The sequence below is a fragment of the Dermacentor variabilis genome, chromosome 3 (genome assembly GCF_050947875.1).
Source record: "Dermacentor variabilis isolate Ectoservices chromosome 3, ASM5094787v1, whole genome shotgun sequence".
In the NCBI taxonomy this organism is placed as follows: Eukaryota; Metazoa; Arthropoda; class Arachnida; order Ixodida; family Ixodidae; genus Dermacentor; species Dermacentor variabilis.
The window spans coordinates 111855842-111876716 of record NC_134570.1 but is presented as its reverse complement, the minus strand read 5'-3'; the positions used below and the strand labels follow the sequence as shown (position 1 = coordinate 111876716).

Sequence of the window (20875 nt, the reverse complement as noted above, 5' to 3'; positions counted from 1 at the left end):
AAGGTGGTAAACTAGTTTATGAGCAATTCAAAGAAACACTTACGCTTTTCTTGTCGGACAGCTTGGCAGCTGATCCAAAATCAGCCAGCTTGATGTGGCCTGTGCGGTCAATGAGCACATTGTCAGGCTTTATGTCCCTGCAGGAAATACAAGAAAACTGCTGTCACTGTTTTTGTTGCAAAAGCAAAGATTTTCATTCTGTCTAGACAGAGCCGACACAACTGGAACAAGTGTGGTTGGCACAAGTTCACAATCACTGCAATCACTGCAAGTTCCCTAGTGTTCTACCAGCAGTGTTGCACAGGTGAGAATCAGCAACGATATGACGCACAGCCGCACCACAGACACACCATTGCCTAACTGCCGCTGTATGATAAGGTTAAGTGCTCAAAGTTTGGGCACATCCTATCACTATGAGCCCATCATATTAGCGTAGTCAGGTGCGACACCGAGTCTGAATGTAATTATGTGTAACCAAAAGTTGATGCAACACAGAAACTTTCTGCCAAGTTCCCTGAATGTTGCTGGAAAAAGTGCAACTTTTTCACCTCAGCCTTCTGCTCTAAAAGCCTGTTCGCAATCTCAAAGGTGCACTGCGCCCTGGGTCATAGGACGTACACTGCCACGGCTGCAAATACACTTGCGTAGATGGTTACACTCGCACACGGCGACAACACACTGAGGATAAGTGAGAAATCAGTTCAATGTGGTTACCACTATAGACATAACACTGAAGTTCTTTCTTTTAAAGCATACCGTCCACCTTTTTTTAAAATGTTTGCATACGGTGATTACAGGCCGCACGAATGACAAGTACAACAAAGAAAATTCACACAGCACGAGTGCTGAACGTAAAGTGTGATATGTAAACTCAAGCAAAGTTTTTTAAATGCATTGAAAGTGCCAGCAATTTTTGCATTGCCTTCCTTCTCCACAAAAACAAGAAAATGATCCGCATACTTAAAATTCTTTTTGACCACTCCACTCACATTTTTACCGACAGCCAATTCCATCCTGGCAAGAAAAACATCCAAGGATACCTAAGCACTTTTTATGGGTTGTGAATGCGAAAGCATTAATGTCCAATTGAACGCCGCTGAGCAGTGCTTCGAGTTATGAACTCCTTACAGGCAAGCAGGCGTGTCAGAGACGCTTGGTGCATTTTGATTTGGCCTTACCAAGGCGCAGTTAGAATGCACGCAACAGCTTGCGCGGATGAGGAACGACCTGATAAAACAGACTTCTAAGAGTGAGAGAGAGGCTGAAGCAGGTCTTGGCGATGCCCTCTCCCTTCGCATCAAACTGGTTCAGAACTTATTGTGAGGTGGCAGCACTACCTATCACTTAGAGAGGTTTCCGTTTTCCCTTTACTATAGTAAGTGTATTCCTGCCACAGCTATCTGAAACAAAATATGCAAGACTGCCTTTTCCACGGAGACTGTGATCGATGGCATTTAACTGCAGCACCTGTGCGCATATCCCAGAGTGTGCAGCGCATGAATGGCTAGCGTGAGCTCGGCGAGGTAGAAGCGAGCCTCGTCTTCGGGCAGCAGGCCCCCCGAGCGGTCAATCAAATTGAACAGGTCACCACCAGGTAATAACTCCATGACCAGGTAGAGGTGGCCAGCGTCCTGGAAGGCATACTGCAGCCTGGTCAACCAGGGACCCGTCTGTGCCGCCCGTGCCAGAATGTCCCGCTCCTCTTCAAAGAACGCCACCTGTGAAATGACAAAGCATACTGAAGGGTTTCACATCCAAAAGCAATGCTTGAGCTAATGATAAAGCAATGAAATCCATATATAGTCCACAGCTGTTACAGTGGATTCATGTATAACACAATTTCAGATATACAGTAGAATCTCGTTGATACGTTTTGGAAAAAAAAATGCAAGAAAAAAACTTACTAACCAAGAAAACATACGGTTTGAAGTAACAAAAGATTTGACAGACTCTACGTAATGCAAAGGGTTGCGTGAATCGTTGCACATGAGGCACGAGATGCCAACGTGCGCCGAGCTGGTGGGGCTTTGGTGGCCCAAGACACATTTTGTTGTTTTCCTATTGCGTATTGTTTTAAGATGGTAGCGGGAAACCAAAACAAAACTGAGCTGGTGGGTGACATCGGATGTCGTTGAAGTGAAACGTGATGCTCATGTTGCGCAGCCTGCAGCAGGGAACAGTGGCGCATTTGGATCATCGCCTCCTAAATGCGTGCAGTATGCTACCAATGGCACTACGCCTCATGCACTGTACAAAAAATAAATGAAGGTGCTTATCGCAATAGGGTTGGCCGGCAATAGCTGTGAATGCAGCGTGCGACGGCCCCGGAGAAGATTTGCTCGTTTATGAAGAAACTGAGTGCGCACCGCCGTTTTCATGTGACACGGGAGGCCAAGTATTGCGGTGATGCTGCCACAGCGGGCGCCTATAAACTGGTCTCAATTGTGCTCGCCTCGCGCATTTTCTTGCTTACATGAGATCTAGCAGCCGGAAAATGTGTCATACCGACACATGTGCTTGTTAATCTTTCTCTGGTGACAGCTGTTCACTGGCTAACAAATGTTAAACATTATCGCTCAGTGCTAACGATGACTCTCGACGCCATGCTGCCACGTGTCACAGACAAAGAGCATGTCAACGTTGCTGCCTATCTCCAGTGCACCAAAGAATCCCAACAGCTCGTCCGCACGCACATCAAGAACAAGCAGAGGACCGCTGGCACTACAATCTTTGATGACACCACATGAAATACCAGCCCGTCGACCATGTTTGGATCTGGACTCAGATATGCCGACGAGGACTTAGCGAGAAACTGTTACGTCGCTATTTTAGACCCTACAAGATCGTCCGACGTACTGGCGCACTGGACTATGAGGTCATGCCAGACGTCATTTCGCAATCACAGCGGCGCCACGCAAGACCTGATGTCATGAAGCCAGCACTTGCTCCTACTTCACCAAATATTTAGCACTCCTAAGCTAAATGCTAGGCTAAATAGAAGATAAAAGCTGGCTGTTCCCGACACAAGTATTATCTTCAGCTGAGTATCTGTGATGTTACCTACAACAAAACTTCCCAGGATACTAAGGTTTGATCCTAAAATTAGTAACACAAAGATACACATAGACCAGCATCTGTACGAGAGAATAGGCCATGCTTAACTCGCGTGGAGTGTGACGAAAATGCTTCTTTTCCTTCACTATAGGCTAATGCTTTATTGTGCCCCTCCCCTCCTATGATGGCGGCAGCCTGGCTTTACTTTCATTTCCACTGGAGCAGTATTTTTTACAACTCCATAGGGATCAACCACTAAAGATGATCAATGCTATCAAAGTGCCAAAAGTGTCACTAGGCCTAACCTACTAAGCAAAGCCATAGCATGTGGCACTTCAGAAACAACCACCGACGATTGCAAAATGCATCACTTTGAGAACACTTTATTTTTCATCCTATCAATTTGGAGCAAGAAAGAAAGATAGACTGCAACTCGTAATGTCCAGACTGCAATGCGCATGATGCAATCATGACACCTCGCACGCAATGCAGCGGAGGCCGGACGCTGGCTCAGAGTTAAACTTGCCTCGTACCACAGCTCCCATTTGTGCTACAGGTTTGACAGTGGTCATCACTTGTCACAAAAGATAAATTTGGAACATCGGTTTATTCTAATGATCACTGTTTTGGGTGAAAAACAAACTAGCTTATGTTTACTGCCAGCGGCAACGGCGATGCACTCAGGTGGCCAGCACAGCAGGGAGTTGGACGGCTGGCTCCTCGCCATTGTGACGGCCATTAATCTTGCCATTGTGCGCATGTTTATAAAGTTCATGATGATTATTATTTATTGGTGTCCCTTTTGGAGCGGGGCAATTACAAATAGTCACCTAGCCTGCTGGAGTTTCTCAGGCTTGCTATACATGATTTTCATTGTATCATTTTTGTATATATCTCTTTAAGCTTTTTTTCTCTTCCTCATGTGAAGAAGAAAACATGTCGCTGTACAGCCGCGTTGCCAACGCGCGGCTTGGCTCTACTCGTGCCATTGGTAGCTGGCATCTTTTTGGACGGTGCTTCGGGTTGCCTCGCCGCCCCCGATCGATGTGCCCTTTGCATAAGGAGCTGCTAATAAACCTCTTCTCACTCAAAACTTCTCTATCTACCTAGTACCACTAGGTATGCCTGTAATGGATCCGGTTGTATCAATCTCTTCCCTGCCTTTTTTTTCCACCGATACTTTAAACGTCTCTTCTCTTGCTTATCTTGACTGCGAACCAGTTGACGCTTCCAGCGCTTTTTGGAACGTGTACGTTGCGCACTTTGGGTGTTTACTACCGTGAAAGGCAACAAGCTTCATTCACTGACTGCACACTGTGTCTTATCTTGTCAAGAGGTGAGACACAGTGACACTGAGGAAAATGCAAAAAGGTGCCGCAAAAATGCACTTGAATCTCTAAAACCACAGGTGGTGGGGTTTTATATATGTACGCATTTTTATGCCTGCCCAATGAGGAAACCTGTCCCTCTGTCCGTCACGTAAGACAAATCACTATAAAGAAATTATTGTATAAAACAAAATAAATTCGAAATGAAAGACATTGGCGGTGGCGAGTTTCGAACCTACAACCCCACGCTCAGAAGCTGAGAGTCTTACCCACAGGGCTAAACACTAACGCTTGCAGAAGGTGAATATATCCGAATCATATGAATGTGTTGTACTAGGAGTACAAAACAAATGTCAAAGGAGAACAGTTTCTATTAAGACTTTGTTGAAAGAGTTGGTGATGGTGGAACAAAATCCATCTCTAGGACTTTATGTAGTTGACTTAGAGCATCGTAGACATCAGGAAATTTCCAACTTTGCAAAAATTTAATGCCAGTCACACCACATTCCCGATGTGTTTCGGAGGTAGTGGAATGTGCCTTCTGTTGGGTCGTTCCTTCACCAACCGAAATGTCACCAATCTCTGACAGCTTATGTGCTTCACATCGCACGACACAGACAGATAAGCAGTCAAAGTTGACAAGGGGTGATGAGGGGTCTTATGGGTCTATCGTGGTTGGTAATGATTCGACGCGGATGGATAAGGTGCTAGATTGCGATAAGGGCTTATAATAATCGGAATAATCCTGATGAGGTTAGTAAGTACTGATAAGGGTGGGATCAAGTCTGATAAGGTTTATAAGGACAGATAAGAGTTGATAAGGGTTGGATCATGTCCTATACAGTTGATAAGGCTGGGATAGAGTCCTATAAGGTTGATAACCAATAAGGGTTGATAAGGGTTAGATCCAGTCCAATAAGGCTGATAACGACCGCTAAAGGTTGACAAGAGTTTATGCTGATTGGATGAAGTTTCATAACACTGATAATGACACCGAGCTGTGTGGAGATCAGCAAGTGGCACAATGCTTATGCATACGAAGAGAACTCCCAGAGGAGCCCTTCGTGAAATTTTTTTATTTACGAACTGCAACACACAGTAATTTCCAGGAGTTAAGGGACTTTCTTATGGTGAAGCAGCAAGGTAATTAATGGAAAACTCAGAGCCATAAAAACTGCTGCAGAATATGTTGCTGAGAGGACAAGCAAAACAAAATCGAGTGACGTAGTACAGACATCCAATTACAGCATGAAGTTTGGGGAATATAGATAAAGTGGCATTTAAACATTTGCTGGAACTATACAGCACTCTTAAACATGACTGACAAACAAACGAAACAATTGTGGCCCAATACAGAAAAATTATTTCTGTGTTCCCACATATCTAGATAAAAGCTTCAGGAGTAAAGGTTCCTTTCAAAGGGACCCTCATCAGGTCTGGCCATTCTGAGCTGACAAGTGCAGTGCATACAATGTGCGTTAACGATTGTGTCTGCTAAGTATTACATCCCTGTGCACCACGAAAAGAGCTTAAATTTCAAACCAAATGCCATTTGCCCTTCTCTTCACGGGCACTGCGTGCCCAACCGGAAAGTCGACGTATATCACACATGTGCGCCTACGTACAGGGCAGTGCTGCGACGTCGCTCATAGTAGCACGTGACTGAGATTTATTCAAGGCAACAGCAGTTATCCGTTGAATCTGTTGCTTCAATAGACAAGTTAAAGCTTACAGAATTAATAAAACCTACAAACCAAGTGTGTGCGTGTTCTTGTTTTACTTCATATAGTAGCAAGAAAGACGTACTTCTGTCTCGTCTGCTTGTTCATATGTCGTGCAGTCGCATACACAAAGAGCAAAACTACCTATGTGAATTTTTTAAAATACCAGTGCGTGACCTAGCTCTGTGATCTGTTTGCGTCTGCCTCACTGTTCATGTAGCACTGACTTATACCACTAGTCAGGTGTTCTCGTGCACAGAGCACAAAATCACACGCTGCGCGAAACGAGACAAACGCAACAGCTCGTGTGAGAAACCATCAGCGGAAGTGCACTGCGCAGCTAGAAAGCGAAAAAAAAGAAGGTGGGGCCCATGACGTATACGTCCCGCGATCTTCCAGCTCTGGTATGGGTGAATACAGGAAAGGAATTTCGATTACGGAGGCTAGATGGGGACAAGGGGAGAGGAATGTTATGTTGGTGGTGAAGCTCGTCTACTGAAATCATGGGTTTGCAGCACTCAAATATTTCTGTCTCGACTATTAATTAACCAATTTGAAAAACTGTTATGGTAGAACCCTCTTCAGGGGGCACATAACTTCTAGCGTATAACCGAAATTTGCTATGTGGCCTGGTGACAAGGCCTTTAAGAGGCACCATCATTCATGCTGCTTAACTGAACTACAAAATGCATCATGTAGAAAATCTTTCAGAAGAAACATGACATTGAAAAACAACAACAGCACCACCAACTTGACCTTACACACAGACACAATTCTTTATCAGGCATTAATTAGGTATAGTCCCTGCCACAGTGTGGCACACTTTAGTTTAAGACATTTCAGCCACCACGAGCACGTTGCACACTGACCTCCCGCTGACAGAGGGTGTCATCCTTGCGCAAAATCTTCATGGCGTAGATGTCACCGGTAGCCTTCTCCTTGACCATGCGGATATCGCCAAAGTGGCCGCGACCGATGACAGTCTTCACCTCAAAGTCCGCTATGCTCACTCGCAGCTGCCGCAAGTCCTGCACTATGGCACGGTCTGGAAAGCAAGAAGAAGGGGGTGGGGGGAGGCAGGCTAAATACAGAGGGTATTCCCACAGAAATCTGACAGATTTCCATTCTAACAATGACAGAATAGCTTTCCGAGAAATTTCGGTACCCACAAGTGAGACTTGGTGGGGCACGACTGCAGGAAACTGAGTGTTCCAAGCGTGGCCATGAAAGAGGCCAAAGAGACCAGTTTGTCAACAGAACCAAAGTGCAGCTGGTTCCCCCGAGGTGTTTCTTGTGCTAGAGCAGATTGGCAGCATCTTGCCAGGTGACAGCTTCACATGCACTAGCTGGTCCACACTGCAAGTCCAGCAAGTGGTACCTGCTACCAGATTTGGCTGATCTGCTGAGTGCGTTTGGTGTTGTAGCAGCCAAGGAAAACGACCAACGTCGGACATAAATATCTGTGCGCGTGCAGAACCTCGTAATGGTATGAAATGTTCCATGACATGCTGTGTGGTGAAAGAAGAAATCCATCGGATCTGTCCATCGTGCAAACACCCAGCAAGAATGGTTTGTTCACAAGCAATGGCTTGACATTGGCTCCTTAGGTCAACATGGCCAGGCCACCTTCTACACCAAAGTAATCCCTCTGTTGTGCAAGATGGCAAAATAACATCACAGCACACTGATCACCTTACTCATCTGATGCAGGGAAAATTTAGAAATTTCTCACACACTATCAAAGGTAAAATAGTCACCCAACCACCTCTCATGACTAATGATTGCATACAGTTGAACAATGTCTCACTCCCTGCTTAACAGAGTTGGTGCTTGCCACCTGTCAAGAATTGACAGGGCACCCTGTGTCCAAGTTTACGGCAATGTTTATCTCACAACTCTTAGTGAGTGTAGTTACCAGTGCAGTCATTACAAATTATATAAGTATTCAATGTGTGGGTGAAAGTGCAGTGGGAAGATGAAAAGCAAGTACTATCTAATGCAAGATATCAAATAAAACATATTGTAATTAAACTACAATGCTTGCGTGTCTGAAAAAGTAGGCTATAAAGTCACGCGTCATTTTAATGAAGTGTTCGGGACTTCCAAAGCACTAGTGCCTTAACAGAGCCCTTGAGATGCAAGGGCCGGGAGGTATGTACTGTACATAATTACTATTACAGTGGCGTCCTCTGGAAAGAGGATGTGCTATGAATTTATGGCGTTAAAAACATGCAAGCCGACATCATTCAAAAATCCTAGAACTGCTTTGGTGTCAAAGAATGGCTCTGCCCCAAGAAACATTGCAAGATGGAGAGGTATGTGCTGGCAGCATACAAGAGGAAAATGTTTCTTTCCTTCAGCTTCAGCTTCCCGACACTCCAGGAGGATGTGGAGGATGGTCAGCCTCTCACCACATCTACCACAGGTTGGAGGCTCATTTCCAGTCCGTAAAAAATTATGGGTGTCATAGGTGTGTCCTATCCTAAGTCGACAGAGTAGGACATCAGTTCGTCATGTTTTCATTTTCGGGAACCAGAAACCTAACTGTGGCTTAATTATGTGAAGCTTATTCTTTGTTTCCACATCCCACAAGCGTTGCCAGTGGCTTTGCAGTTTCTTTCATAAGAAAGGCTTCATATCTGTGACAGAGACAGCAGCCGCAGGAATAGTAGCTAACATTGTGAGCGATGTAGCCATTTGGTCAGCTAGTACATTACCCATGATGCCTCTATGGCCAGGTACCCAGCATATGATGACATGCTGGTTGGATATACATGCTCTACAGAGAATGGAATAGAGCTCAGTAAGTACCGGGTTTTTGTGTTTACGGAGTGATTTCAAAGCTTTTACGATGCTTAAGGAGTCTGTAAATACACTTGTTTTTTGAAGTTTTGATTTCCTTATGTGCTTTACAGCCGACAATAGTGCATGGACCTCAGCTGTAAATATACTTCTTTCGGGGTGCAGTACACCTGATTCCGAGAAGGATGGACCAACGGCTGCATAAGACACCCCGGCATGCAACTTAGAAGCGTCTGTATAAAACTCTGTGCACGAGTACTTGTACTGGAGTTCTAAGAAATTCATTTTAATATGTGCCTCTGGCGCATGTTTAGTGACCTCTACAAAGGATGTGCCACACTCTATCAGCTGCCACTGCCAGGGCAGTAACAGTTTCACTGGAGCCAAGGTCAATGTTCAAGCACTGGAACACCTATTTCCCCACTAAGGTTCCTCACATGCAAAGAGAACGGCCTTCTCGCTGCACCTCGGTTACAGAAGAGTGTGGCATACATACATGCATACATTCATGCATACAGTTTATGCATGAATAAGAGCATGATGTTCACGGTTTGAATCTGTTTTCAGGAGATACGTAAAACTGTTACATGATCTCTGAAGATGGAGTGACCATACATTTGCTTCTGCATAAAGGCTTTGTATGAGGCTTGTCATGAAGGCTCTGGTCACGAGGCGGATTCCTAAATGATGAACAGGATCCAACATCTTTAAAGCATTTGGTGTAGTGGACTGATATACTATCACGCCGTAGTCATGACGTGAGCTGACAAGACACCTATACAAGTTCAAAAGACATTTCCTGTCACTGCCCCATGCCGTAGTTGATAGAAATTTCAATAAGTTCATTGTTTTGAGGCACTTAGCCTTCAAGTGTTAAATATGCGGGATGAAAGTGAGTTTCGGGTCCAATGTGATGCTGAGAAACTTGTGCTCGGCACTTACAGGTAATCTGCTACCAGAGAGCTCAATAGCAGGGCATGGTACTGTTCCTCTCTTATTCATGAAAAGAATGCATGTACTTTTCTGTGAGCTCAACCTGAAACAGTTTTCTTCAGCCCATTTTGCCACTTTATTTAAGGCATGCTGGACATGTCATTTGCAGATAGCAAAGTTGCATGATTTACATCCAGTCTGCACATCATCTACATATACAGAGTATAACATTGTTCGTGGGATAGCCGTGCGCAAAGAATTCATTTTCACAATAAAGAGTGTGCAGCTTAGCACACCACCTTGCGGAACACCAGTTTCCTGGGTGAAAGACCTCGACAAGGCATGGCCCACCCTTACACGAAAGGTGCGGCTAGAAAGGTAACTTTCTATGATATTCAACATACTGCCGCAGATACCCATAGCGGGAAGGTCTCGAATAATACTGAAGCGTCATGCAGTGTCACATGTTTTCTCCAAATCAACAAATATGGAGAGAAAAAACTATTTGTCTATGAAGGTATCCCTTATATCTGCCTCAATGCAGACAAGGTGGTCTTCAGTCGACCTGCCTTCTCTGAAACCACACTGGTAAGAATATAGTAGTCCGTTGCTCTTAAGGAGATAGACTAGACGCCGGTTTATCATCTTTTCAAAGAGCTTGTACAGGCAGCTTGTCAAAGTGATAGGTCTATAGCTACTAGGTAAGAACGGGTCCTCACCTTGTTTGAGTATGGGTATTATTACAGCTTCTTTTCAAGAAGATGGAATATACCCAACAGCCCACAGGACATTAAAAAGTAAGGAGTGTTTTCTGTGTTTCAGGGTGGAAGTACTTCATCATTTCATATATGATACGATCACCACCTGGCGCTGAGCTGTCGCAACAAGCAAGAGAAGTTTTAAGCTCAGCTAAACTGAATGGGCAGTTGTAATCTTCATTTTGGGCGCATTTCCGATAAAGGGGCTGTCGCTCTGTGCTTTGTTTGAACCTCAGGAATGATTGTGTATAATGAGATGCACTGGAGATATATTCAAAGTGTTCACCGAGACAGTCTGCCTGGTCTTCCAGGCCATCTCCTTGGATACTTAGTAAGGGCAAGGGGTTCGTCTCCCGGCCGTTTAGTTTATTCACTCTATTCAACACCTTTGCCTCGTCTTTGTAAGAATTTATCCCAGATGTGTACCACTCCCAGCTCTCTCTCTTTGCACGTCGATGTGTTCTCCTGCCTTGTGATTTGACCTGTTCGAAATTAATAAGGTTTTCAGCTGTTGGAGAATTGCAAAGCAATCCCCAAGCTTTGTACTGACTTTTTCGTGCTTTCCAGCATTCGTCATTCCACCATGGGATGCGATGGTTCTTTACCAGTCCGTTAGTTTGTTTAATAATTTTCTTGTAGCATCAATAATACAACCTGTTAGGTATGCCACAGCATCGTGTACCTTAATATCAGAAATGTCGTCCCTGACTAAATATGCAAGTTCTCGAAACAATTCCCAGTTCGCTGATTCAAGGTTCCATCAAGGGAAATGCGGCGAGCATGCATCTGGTTTTGTTAGGCTTAATGTAATTGGGAAGTGGTCACTCCCATAGGGGTTCTTGAGAACAGACCACTCCAGGTACGGAAACAGTGAGTTCAAAACTATGCTCAAGTCTATGGACGAGTATGTGTTATGTGTAACATTGTAGTATGTTGGTTCTTTTTTGTTCAATAAACATGCACCTGAAGAAAACAAATTTTCTATCATCGCACTAATGCGCATTGGAATGTGAGTTGCCCCACATGGAGCTATGTGCGTCTAGGTCACCAACGACTATGTATGGCGGAGGAAGTTCATTGATGAAGCTTTGAAACTCCATTTTAGAAAGTTGACAGCAAGGGGAGACGTACATCGAACTAACTGTGATTAGCTTACCAAATAGCACAGCTCGGAATACAACTGCCTTGAGGGAAGTTCGGAGTTTTATTTGCTGACATGCAATGCCCTTATCAACTATTTTTATCTCAGAGTTCCAAAAGGAGATCTCCACTTACAAGTTTGGAAGCTTTATAGCCTTGGCCTAGAACTTCGGTTATTGATTTCGACACCAGAAAAGGAGAGATCACTCTAGCTGATTTAGTGGTTTTCTCCGAGTGTATTACATGAAATTTGGGAAGTTTTTACTATGACCGCCAAAGAAACTAAATACTTCTTCGGTGTGCCCTTGTCTAGGAGGTGGTGGAAAAGAACTTGCCATAGACATATGCGGAAATTCGGCAGCACTGCCAGCCACCTGTCATGTAGCCCAGCAAGGGGACGCTGCAGGACCATGAAAACATGCGTCCTGCATGTGTCAGCTGTACGACACTACTATAACCAAATCTGTTATAGCCAAGGTCGGCTATCCCACACAAGGTTAACCCTTGCCGCATGGAAAAAGTGGAAGTAAAAACAAGCCAAGAGAAGACAGGAAAGATCAAAAGCAAGAGAAAGACAAAGATTAGAGAGGTGGATAAGAAAAGGCAACTACCGATTTCCCCCGATAGGGTCAGTCCGGGGGTGCTGTCTACATGAAGCCGAGGCCAAAGAAATGTGCTGCCGCCACCGAGGGACTGTAAAGGTCCAGACACCCAGCACTGGCTCAATCCCCAGGATCCCCTTTTCCCCAGACACGGCTTAGCCGAGCACAGTTAGACACAGGAGCATCCAACCCTCGTGGGCTCGGGTACGTGGTGTCGCAACACACCAAATGTCTGTTGATGCAGATGCCCCGTAGCAAAGGAAATAACATCTGTTGTTGAAGACATAGACCAAGTGCTCTGTTATTAGGGAGATGATGGAGAAATTGTTTCTGGTCTGATCATAATGTTTCAGAACTTTTTTTGTGCAAAGTATGTACAGTGGAACCCCGATTATACGGTTTTCTCGGGACCGTGAAAAAGCGTCGTAAAATGCGCCGTCGCAAAATCCGAACATAAATTATGCCTACAAAGACACTACTTATTTCACACAATGAATTTACGAGAAACTTGAATGTAAGCTACTACCATACTCTGCAGGGCTTGCAAACCCAAATTACCAAAAAAATAAATGTGATAAGTAATATAAATGCCCTCGTTTATGTGGGCGATCAGGAAGTGGTAGAAAAGAACTTGCCATAGATATATGCGGAAATTCGGCAGCACTGCCAGCCACCCGCCATGGAGCCCAACAAGGGGATGCTGCAGGACCATGAAAACAGCATCCTGCATGCGTCAGCTATACGACACTACTATAACAAGTGCGATAAACCTAGGCCTCTCTGCGCTACCTTGTCGGCGACCTGCTGCTGGAAAACTGGAACAAGAGAAATGCTTCCCCAACACGACATCGCCGAGAAGAATATTAATGCTGCAGTACAAGTACCAATCATGCTTTATTCAAACGAACCTTTGCGGCACTCTGCTGCCCACTTCCGCGATTCCCACCAGCCGGCGCGAACTTTAAAAAAAGGCGGTTTCGGATCTTGTTTGATCCGTGAACCAAGATCTTTTACTCGAATTGGACAACGTCCGAAAGGAGATCCCCTGCGGCATCGCATGAACAGATGAAGTTCCGGATGCCGTCTATGCGCCAGAGCACCTCGGCAAACGTGGTAGGCACAGGCGCGGCATCTGTGGCGGCATTAGGCAAAGCCTCCTTGATGTCGTCATCCAGCGACACCTTGCCGCAGATCGCAACTTTGTCGTCGGCTTCCACGTACTCGGCGAAGGTCGTGGTGAGGTTTAAACCCTCGAAATCGCCGTCAGCGAAGCCTGCATGGACCTCGAGCGGCCAGGTTGTTGCGTTCCCAGCAGAGGAGGCAGTCTCTCACTTAAAGCCACAGTGCTTGAACAAGTTAGCTATTGTGCTTCGCGACACTGCATTCCACGAACTGGCAATAAAATGCACGGCATCGAGCACAGTAATCTTTTCTTCCGACTCGCTGAGCCCCATAGCCACCAACCGAAGCTGCACTAACCGCTTTCGGCACCCTTGCTTGACACACTTCATGATGCCGGCATCCAGCGACTGCAGCCGGCTTGTGCAGTTAGGCGGGAAAAAAATAACCTTTACGTTCCTCAGGCTGGACATATCGGATGGGTGGCATGGTGCGCTGGGAAACTGGAAGGAGAGAAACACTTCCCCAACACGACGTCGCTGAGAAGAGAGGGAGACAGTGATTGTGGAGAAGAAAAGGCGCTATTTCAGCACAGCGAGCATCACGGGCGGCTGCTGTTGGGGGAGAGAGAAACGAACGATGAGTTGAGGCAGGGAAGAAAGCTGCGCCGGAGCAAACCGGTCGAGCGGTGTCAAGCGCTCCGCATGCGGAGAGATAGAGCGAAGAAAGAGACCTGCGGCACTTTTCTTTCGTCCACCATTCCGTCCCGTACTTCGCGAGCATCGTCGTATAATGCGGGTCAGGCGTAAAATTGCATCGTATAACCGGGGTTTTTAATGCATTGCTTCTATGGGGACTTCGCCGGGACTGCGCTAATCCGTCGTAAAACCCGGGTCGTTGCAAAACCAGGGTTCCACTGTATATATATATATCTGATGTAAACTACAAGTATGTATTCCTGGCATTCTTATGTTACACATTGTAGTCAGTCTAATACCTTGTTTTGCCGTCGTTATTGTGTAGTTCTGGTGAAGGAACGTACTCTGACAATATTGCGCATTTTGTGGTACATGTACCTTGGTTCTGTCTATATTCATCCACTCCTGCTTGGGCTTATTGTATTATGAAATAAATAAATAAATAAATAAAAGCATGCGGCTTTTGTGAGTAGTATGCATTGTTATAACCTTAACGACTTGCAGAAAAGTATCTCAGTGGGCCAGAAAAAATTAAAATGGGAAGAAAATTGGAGGCTCACATTTGTCCAGGAACAGGGAGATGTTCTTGTCCCGTCGCAAAACCTCACGGTTGCATTCATCGTAGAGGGAAAACAAAGCATCCAGCAGACTGTCCCGGCTGGCTAGGTGGCGGTTCGGCAGGGAGCAGCTGGCCCGGCCCAAGACGAGGTGGTTCAACTTGGTCGAGCGCAGGGCAATCGGCTCCCGGGAAGGACTCTTTCCATTGCCGCTGCCAGCTTGCGCCATCTTGTCTGTCAAACTGCACACAGGTCAGGCAGTGAATGAATACAATGACCACCTCAGAAAAAAAAAAAAAAAACAGAGGCACTAACCACAGAGAGTGACCTGCCAGTAAAGTTTTCTGGACTCCTTCCTTAGAAATCTCATTCTGCTAGTTCTTTGCACTTCACCAGCACACAGATTCATGTGGCTGCAAGTCACAGCCATTGCTGAAGACTCAACACTAATGGCAAATACATTTTGCCATTTTTCCTCCGTGGCAGACATGTTCATTCATTACTTCATCCCAACTAGCTTCTGCACAGAGCACTAAGCAAGGAATCAGCATAACAGAATAGAATAAATGAACAAAACGCAGCCACACATAAGAAAGAAGGCACCTGTAAACCTACTAATTTACTGGATGAATGGTCATGGTCATTTGGAATGGAATGGTCATTTTTCATTGAAAAAGTTTTGTCAGAAAAATCAAATTTAAGCTTCGACAGCACGCAGGAGAAATGAAAGTGCCCATTTTCTGGGCAAAATCGAAACATATGCGATGATCAATGGACAATTTAGAGCTACCAAGCTGGCTTTTTCCACAAAAGCCCGTTCGCATAACAAAACCATTTCTAAAAAGCAAGCAAGTGCAAAAGCTTGTACGCCCCTCACTTGACAGGTAGACAATTCTGTCTTCGTGGTAAAAGTCGGTTAAATGGGTCCTGCAAAACTTAAAACCTGAAAAACACACTGAATTGCAAAGCCTTGCGATGAATATACCCCCCCTAGGAATTTTCGAAAAAAGCCTGATGATAACAGAAATATTAAGAGCATGTTTACTTTCCCCATTCCTCTTCAACATGTTTCCTCTCAGCTGGCGCAGCACCAATAGCACTGCTCTGCCTACTGTTTCTTTCTTGCTTTTAAATGCGAAGCTTTTCTTGGCGATTATTTGCCACTTTGACAGTATCTATCTATCTACCGAGTTGCCGATGTCTTAATGCTCCCATGGTCATTTTGTTAAACTGGTAGGTACCAAAATTGGCATAGTATGAAAAGAGTGTATGAAAAACAAACGATAGATCATGACATGAATGTCATGACATGCACACCATGTAGACCATGAAACAGCCCCCTAAGTCTTCGTATGCACGAAAATTGGCACAGTATGGCAAGAGTGTATAACGAACATAAATTATAGGTCGTGACATGCATGTCATATAGGTCTTGGTGCTCTCATGGTCGTTTAAGTTGGCAGGCTCTCCTCGCACCCTGCTTCGAATAACATCGATTAACACAGGGTGTGAGATCTGCCAGTTTTTTTTTCTTGATCATTTCTATACTGCAGGAAAAAAAAAGTCTACCAAATTTCCCCTATACCTTCAGTAACATGGCCTTATGACTAGTGCACATATCATCGGCAATATTGGTATTAATTCTGGTGATGACTACACTTTTCAGCAGTAGTGATAGGGTTCACTAAAATAACATCAAATTCTTGGGTTTGACAAGCCAAAACCACAATCTGATTATGAGGCAAACCATAGTGGAGGTCTCCAGAATAATTTGACCACCTAGGGCTCTTTAACATGCACCTAAATCTAAGTACACCTGAAATTTTTTTTTCTCCCCCATCAAAGTTCCGTTTTCTTCTTACTGCCTTCAAAGCCAGCATAGGACAAAGGCATCCAAGAGCAACAAAGCAGTGCAAACAGGAAGGCAGGATACATTAACAACCCCCACTTCCTCGTTTACTAGAAGCATTAAGCTTGCCTATAATGCAGCAATTTTCGTAAATGTGGACACTGAGATGCTGTTTTGCAAGCACCCATCGTGGCAGCTGCAGCTTTCTCATTTGTGAGCACCTAGTGGAAGACTAAATTATTCTTGGCATCAGTCCACATTGGTGAAAACAAAGTAAAGCAAACTAGAAACAGTTTCCCTGAAACCTTTGTTGTGTTTAATTAAAAAATTCATTATGGCCTAGCACATGCAAGAACCAAATGATATTGAGGTACACCATAATGGGGGTACTCCGGATTAATTTTGACCATCTGGGGTTTTTTAAATGCACTTTCTAGTGTTTGAAGTTGTTACTCTGCCAAAGCAAAAAATAAGAAATGGCATGTCTGACAGTCTATGTTATTAGTTCCCTGTCCCTGCTGCAAGTGTGATTTCAGAAGTTCAGTGCTCCGAAGATCGAAAACCGCAAGCACGAAGGGACTGGCTACCGATTTGCTGCACCAGCGACTGTCATGCTGGCTATGATGTCACTGACAGCAGCAAAAGTGATGGGGCCTCAAAATCTACGGGCGAGAGCAAGTGACCTTTTTATGCAAAAATGTGAGCTCCCCAGCGTGCAGTGGAATATTTGGCTTGCATGTTCATGGCAGCATTGTCTACAGGTTGTGAATATTTTCTTACCATATTCAAGAAGTGTTGCAGTTTCTCTCTAGTAAGAATAAGCCATTTTAAGCTTTTTTTTTTTCTTCTTTAAATACGCGTCCCTTGCACCTGAGGTTGCAAACGGTTATTTTTTTACCACTAGTTGTCAAAACTTTAAATAGAACTCTGTGAACTTCAAAGGGACCACCTGGTACCAAATTTTAATGCCATCAGAAGCGAGGCGGGGGACGGAGAGGAGCTTCAGATGACTACCACTGAAAATACTGGGCAATGCGGCTCAGTGGTAAGCAAGCAGCCACAACTCCTATTTTTCTCCCACTCACAGCCAACACGCTCTGCTAAATTCACAGATAACTAACACTCTGTAGAACATCGAAAATGCTTAGTTGTGTCTGCCGTGCGCACTTATACATGAGGGTCACTGTTTCTGACAAGCTTTTTCCACTCTGCCCTGTCCGTCCACTTTGCTCCATCAGCGTTTCTTGAGCCATTGATTTTGATGCTGTCCTTATACTTTATTTTTCGATTGGCCTTAATTCCTCTCATCATCAGAGTTGATATACTTATCTTTTTTATCAACAATATAGCTCTTGTCTCTTGTCATTGGTGCTCAAAATATTTGTATTTTCTCTTTAACCTTTGTTACAGTGTCTATGAGAAAGGTTCCTCTGACCTAGCTGTTGCCAACTCATAACTTGCAAAGAACATGGATTATAGAGCTCGAAAATGATAATAACTAATGAGGTTCGACTGCTAGCACACTTTTCAAGACTCTACTTCATGCGAAAAGTTTTAGACAATAAACAACGATTACTCGGCTTTGTTGACATTTCCAAAATGGTCCATGAGATTTTCGCAAGCATAGCCATATGAAGGTTGACTTTTAATTAAGCAACTTTTCACTAGGCCAAATTATTTCTAAAGAAAGAAAAACGTGATATACATGATATTAACAACCCGGAAGAAAAAGCCAGAAAGAAGGGCTTTTTTTTGTTGTTGTTGTTGTTGTGAGGCGCGCTAGTTTTGTCATACCATTCCCCAGATCGACCCCAACAAAAGTGGTAGAACGTCAGGTTGCAAATGAAGACACTCCCGTTTTCTCGACCCGACAAACAATTCACGCGACCAGTAGACAGGTAGGTGAACGGCGCACTTAAGATCACACACAAAAAGCGCAGACGAGGAAACGTTCTCAAAGGAACAAACAAGACGCACCTACACCTTTAATCGTGCACAAAAAAATGAGTGTTTTCTTAAACCTGGTTGCTGTCAAACGGCAAAGATTATGCAGGAACAGACTTAATTTAAGAAGCATACAAAGCTTGTTTAAATGACACAGCAGATTGGGCCCGCGCTGAGTAGTGAGAGCTATCAAAGGGAGCGCTGGTAGGAAACACGAATGGTTTCCGAATATCCTGAAAACGAGGATCGAAGCAATATAACTGCAGTGTCCACGCTCTATCAGACTCCAAGCCCTCGTGAAGTTAAAATACGGTACCTGTTTCTTTATCTGGTGGAGAATTTTATGCGCGTCAGCGCGCTCCCACACTAGTTCGATCCGCTAAACTCCGCCGCCTCCATCACCGCCTCTTCACTTGCTATAAATGGCAGTCGAACTAAAAGAAATAAGCGAAAGATTCCAAAGCCGCCACCTTTCAGCTACCGTCACGGATCGTTGTGTCTGATTTACGTTCAACACTTAATGCTACTAACTGTATATAAATTTAAAACGGAATAATTGCCGCGGCGTCCGCTGCAGCGGCTTCGGAAGGATTTAAACCGAACGACCATTCATTGTAACGGTTGAGACAGCAAAAACAATTGCGTGTCGAATCATTTCGGACTCGAACTGCGGCTGAAACGCGAGTGAAGTATTGCATTATAAGCTTGAACTTACGTCGGCGATGACTAGTGGCAGCTAATCCATTGAAGTGAGCGGTTTCTTCGAAGTTACCGCGAGGTTTGTGTTCAACGGCATTTAAACAACTCAAATCTAAAAAGAACCGACGCCCGCCAGCATCAGTGTTGCCTGGACAGTCGGTTGGATTAGGCCAGAGGAGGCGCTGATTAGGCTGTACATAAGCCAAGCGCTTGAGTTATTGATTTATAAAAGTAAGAGCAATGGTAGGGTTAATTTTATTTAATGAGGATAAAATATTAAACTCGTTACTACAACGCTTCAAGATGTTGGACGGACGTCAATGAAACTTTAGGATTGGCCAAGAAAGTCGTGACGACAAAATGACGTTTTTATAACAACGTGACGTAGTCACACACCTGGTGAGAGAGGAGGAGACGAGGGAACACTCGAGACAGCGCGCGCGCGCGCTTGGCGGGTTTTTACTTTTGCGTTATTTTCCGGCGGCGGGTCGACCTCCTCTCTCTCGGCCACCGGCGTCAGGTAGCGAAGCCGGGCGAAACGGCGAGCTAGCAGTCGCGTACGGAGCGCGGCAAGATTCGGGACGTCCGATGAGACGCGCGCTCGAGACCAAAGCCGAGGCATGGCTTCGTGACTTGCGTGTCTCTCCTGTGTTCCGGCGCTTCAACTTGTGGAAACACACGGTTTCACCCACGTGCTAGATTTGACATGAAGAGCGGCGGCAACCGCATCGCCGTCAGCAGCGCTATCCAGCAGGTGGCAACGACATTCCTTCAGCGGCGCCGGGGTTGATTGAGCTTGTGACAGCTGCGGTAGGATACGGTGGTGTCGACGCGCCACTTCGTCGTCTTGATGGATACCCATTGGCAGCTTGCGATTGAACCGCCGCCGGTGTCACTGGCCTAACGAGTCGCCGTACTACTTGCCATCGCCTGTGCTTGACACTTCGCCGCCGCAGATCGACTTCGCTGGATTCTCGGAGTGTCCCGTGTTGTTGATGCGTTATACGAGTGTTGTTGAGTGCGACTTCTTGCTCGTGTGGTTGTGGTGCGCGACGCGGCCCTCTCTGATGCGTGGCGGTGAGTACTGTGATGTGTGCGTGCCGGCTGGAAGGGATGCAGCCGACGACCGGCGCTAGTCACTCGTCCATGCTTGGCGAACTCGAGGATTACTTGCACGAGATCCGGGACCGCGACGTCGCGCCCGATGATGACGAAGCGGAGCCCGGCGACGTCTACTCTCAGCTGGCGCAGAAGGAGAAAGACCTTCTGCTGGCAGCCGAGATCGGCAAGGAGCTGCTCGAGCGAAACTCGGACCTCAGCCGCCAGAATGAACGACTCACCGAGGAGTACTCGCGGAAGCTCGAGGTGAGACGCATGCGAGTTGCTTGAGAAAACGCTTGGAACGCGACTCGTACCTGGTTGTGCTTGCTGAACGTCTGCAGTCGCATATACTCGCGTATACTCCGAAGACCGAGTCTCTCCGCGCTCTCGAAAATTATAACACGGGGACGTGTGTCGAATGGTTATTGACAACTGCATAAACATTTAAATCATACCTACGAAGCACCGATATTGACATGCCTGGCGGTGGGTTAAGTATATAAACAATGGTTTTGTTTATAGTTTCGCGATCGGCTTGAAATCGACCAGTGATTGAGAGGCGCCGCAACT

At 45.4% G+C, this 20875-nt stretch overlaps 2 protein-coding genes across 6 annotated transcripts in view; one reads left to right on the top strand and one right to left on the bottom strand.

Annotated features, from left to right (window-relative positions):
* The window catches only part of LOC142576183 (citron Rho-interacting kinase-like), a 158602-nt gene extending 139252 nt beyond the window's left edge, over positions 1-19350 (bottom strand). For all 4 annotated transcript variants that reach the window (XM_075686188.1, XM_075686191.1, XM_075686190.1 and 1 more), the window contains exons 1-5: positions 19221-19350; positions 14716-14954; positions 6973-7148; positions 1468-1718; positions 44-137 (exon numbers count right to left, since the gene is read on the bottom strand). In XM_075686188.1, coding sequence (XP_075542303.1) covers positions 44-137; positions 1468-1718; positions 6973-7148; positions 14716-14941 — 747 coding nt within the window. In that variant the 5' untranslated portion in view covers positions 14942-14954; positions 19221-19350. The remainder of the gene's footprint in view (positions 1-43; positions 138-1467; positions 1719-6972; positions 7149-14715; positions 14955-19220) is intronic.
* A 311-nt stretch (positions 19351-19661) lies between these two features.
* Positions 19662-20875, top strand: part of LOC142576181 (BICD family-like cargo adapter 1) — a 183443-nt gene continuing 182229 nt past the window's right edge. For both annotated transcript variants that reach the window (XM_075686183.1, XM_075686182.1), the window contains exon 1: positions 19662-20569. In XM_075686183.1, coding sequence (XP_075542298.1) covers positions 20294-20569 — 276 coding nt within the window. In that variant the 5' untranslated portion in view covers positions 19662-20293. The remainder of the gene's footprint in view (positions 20570-20875) is intronic.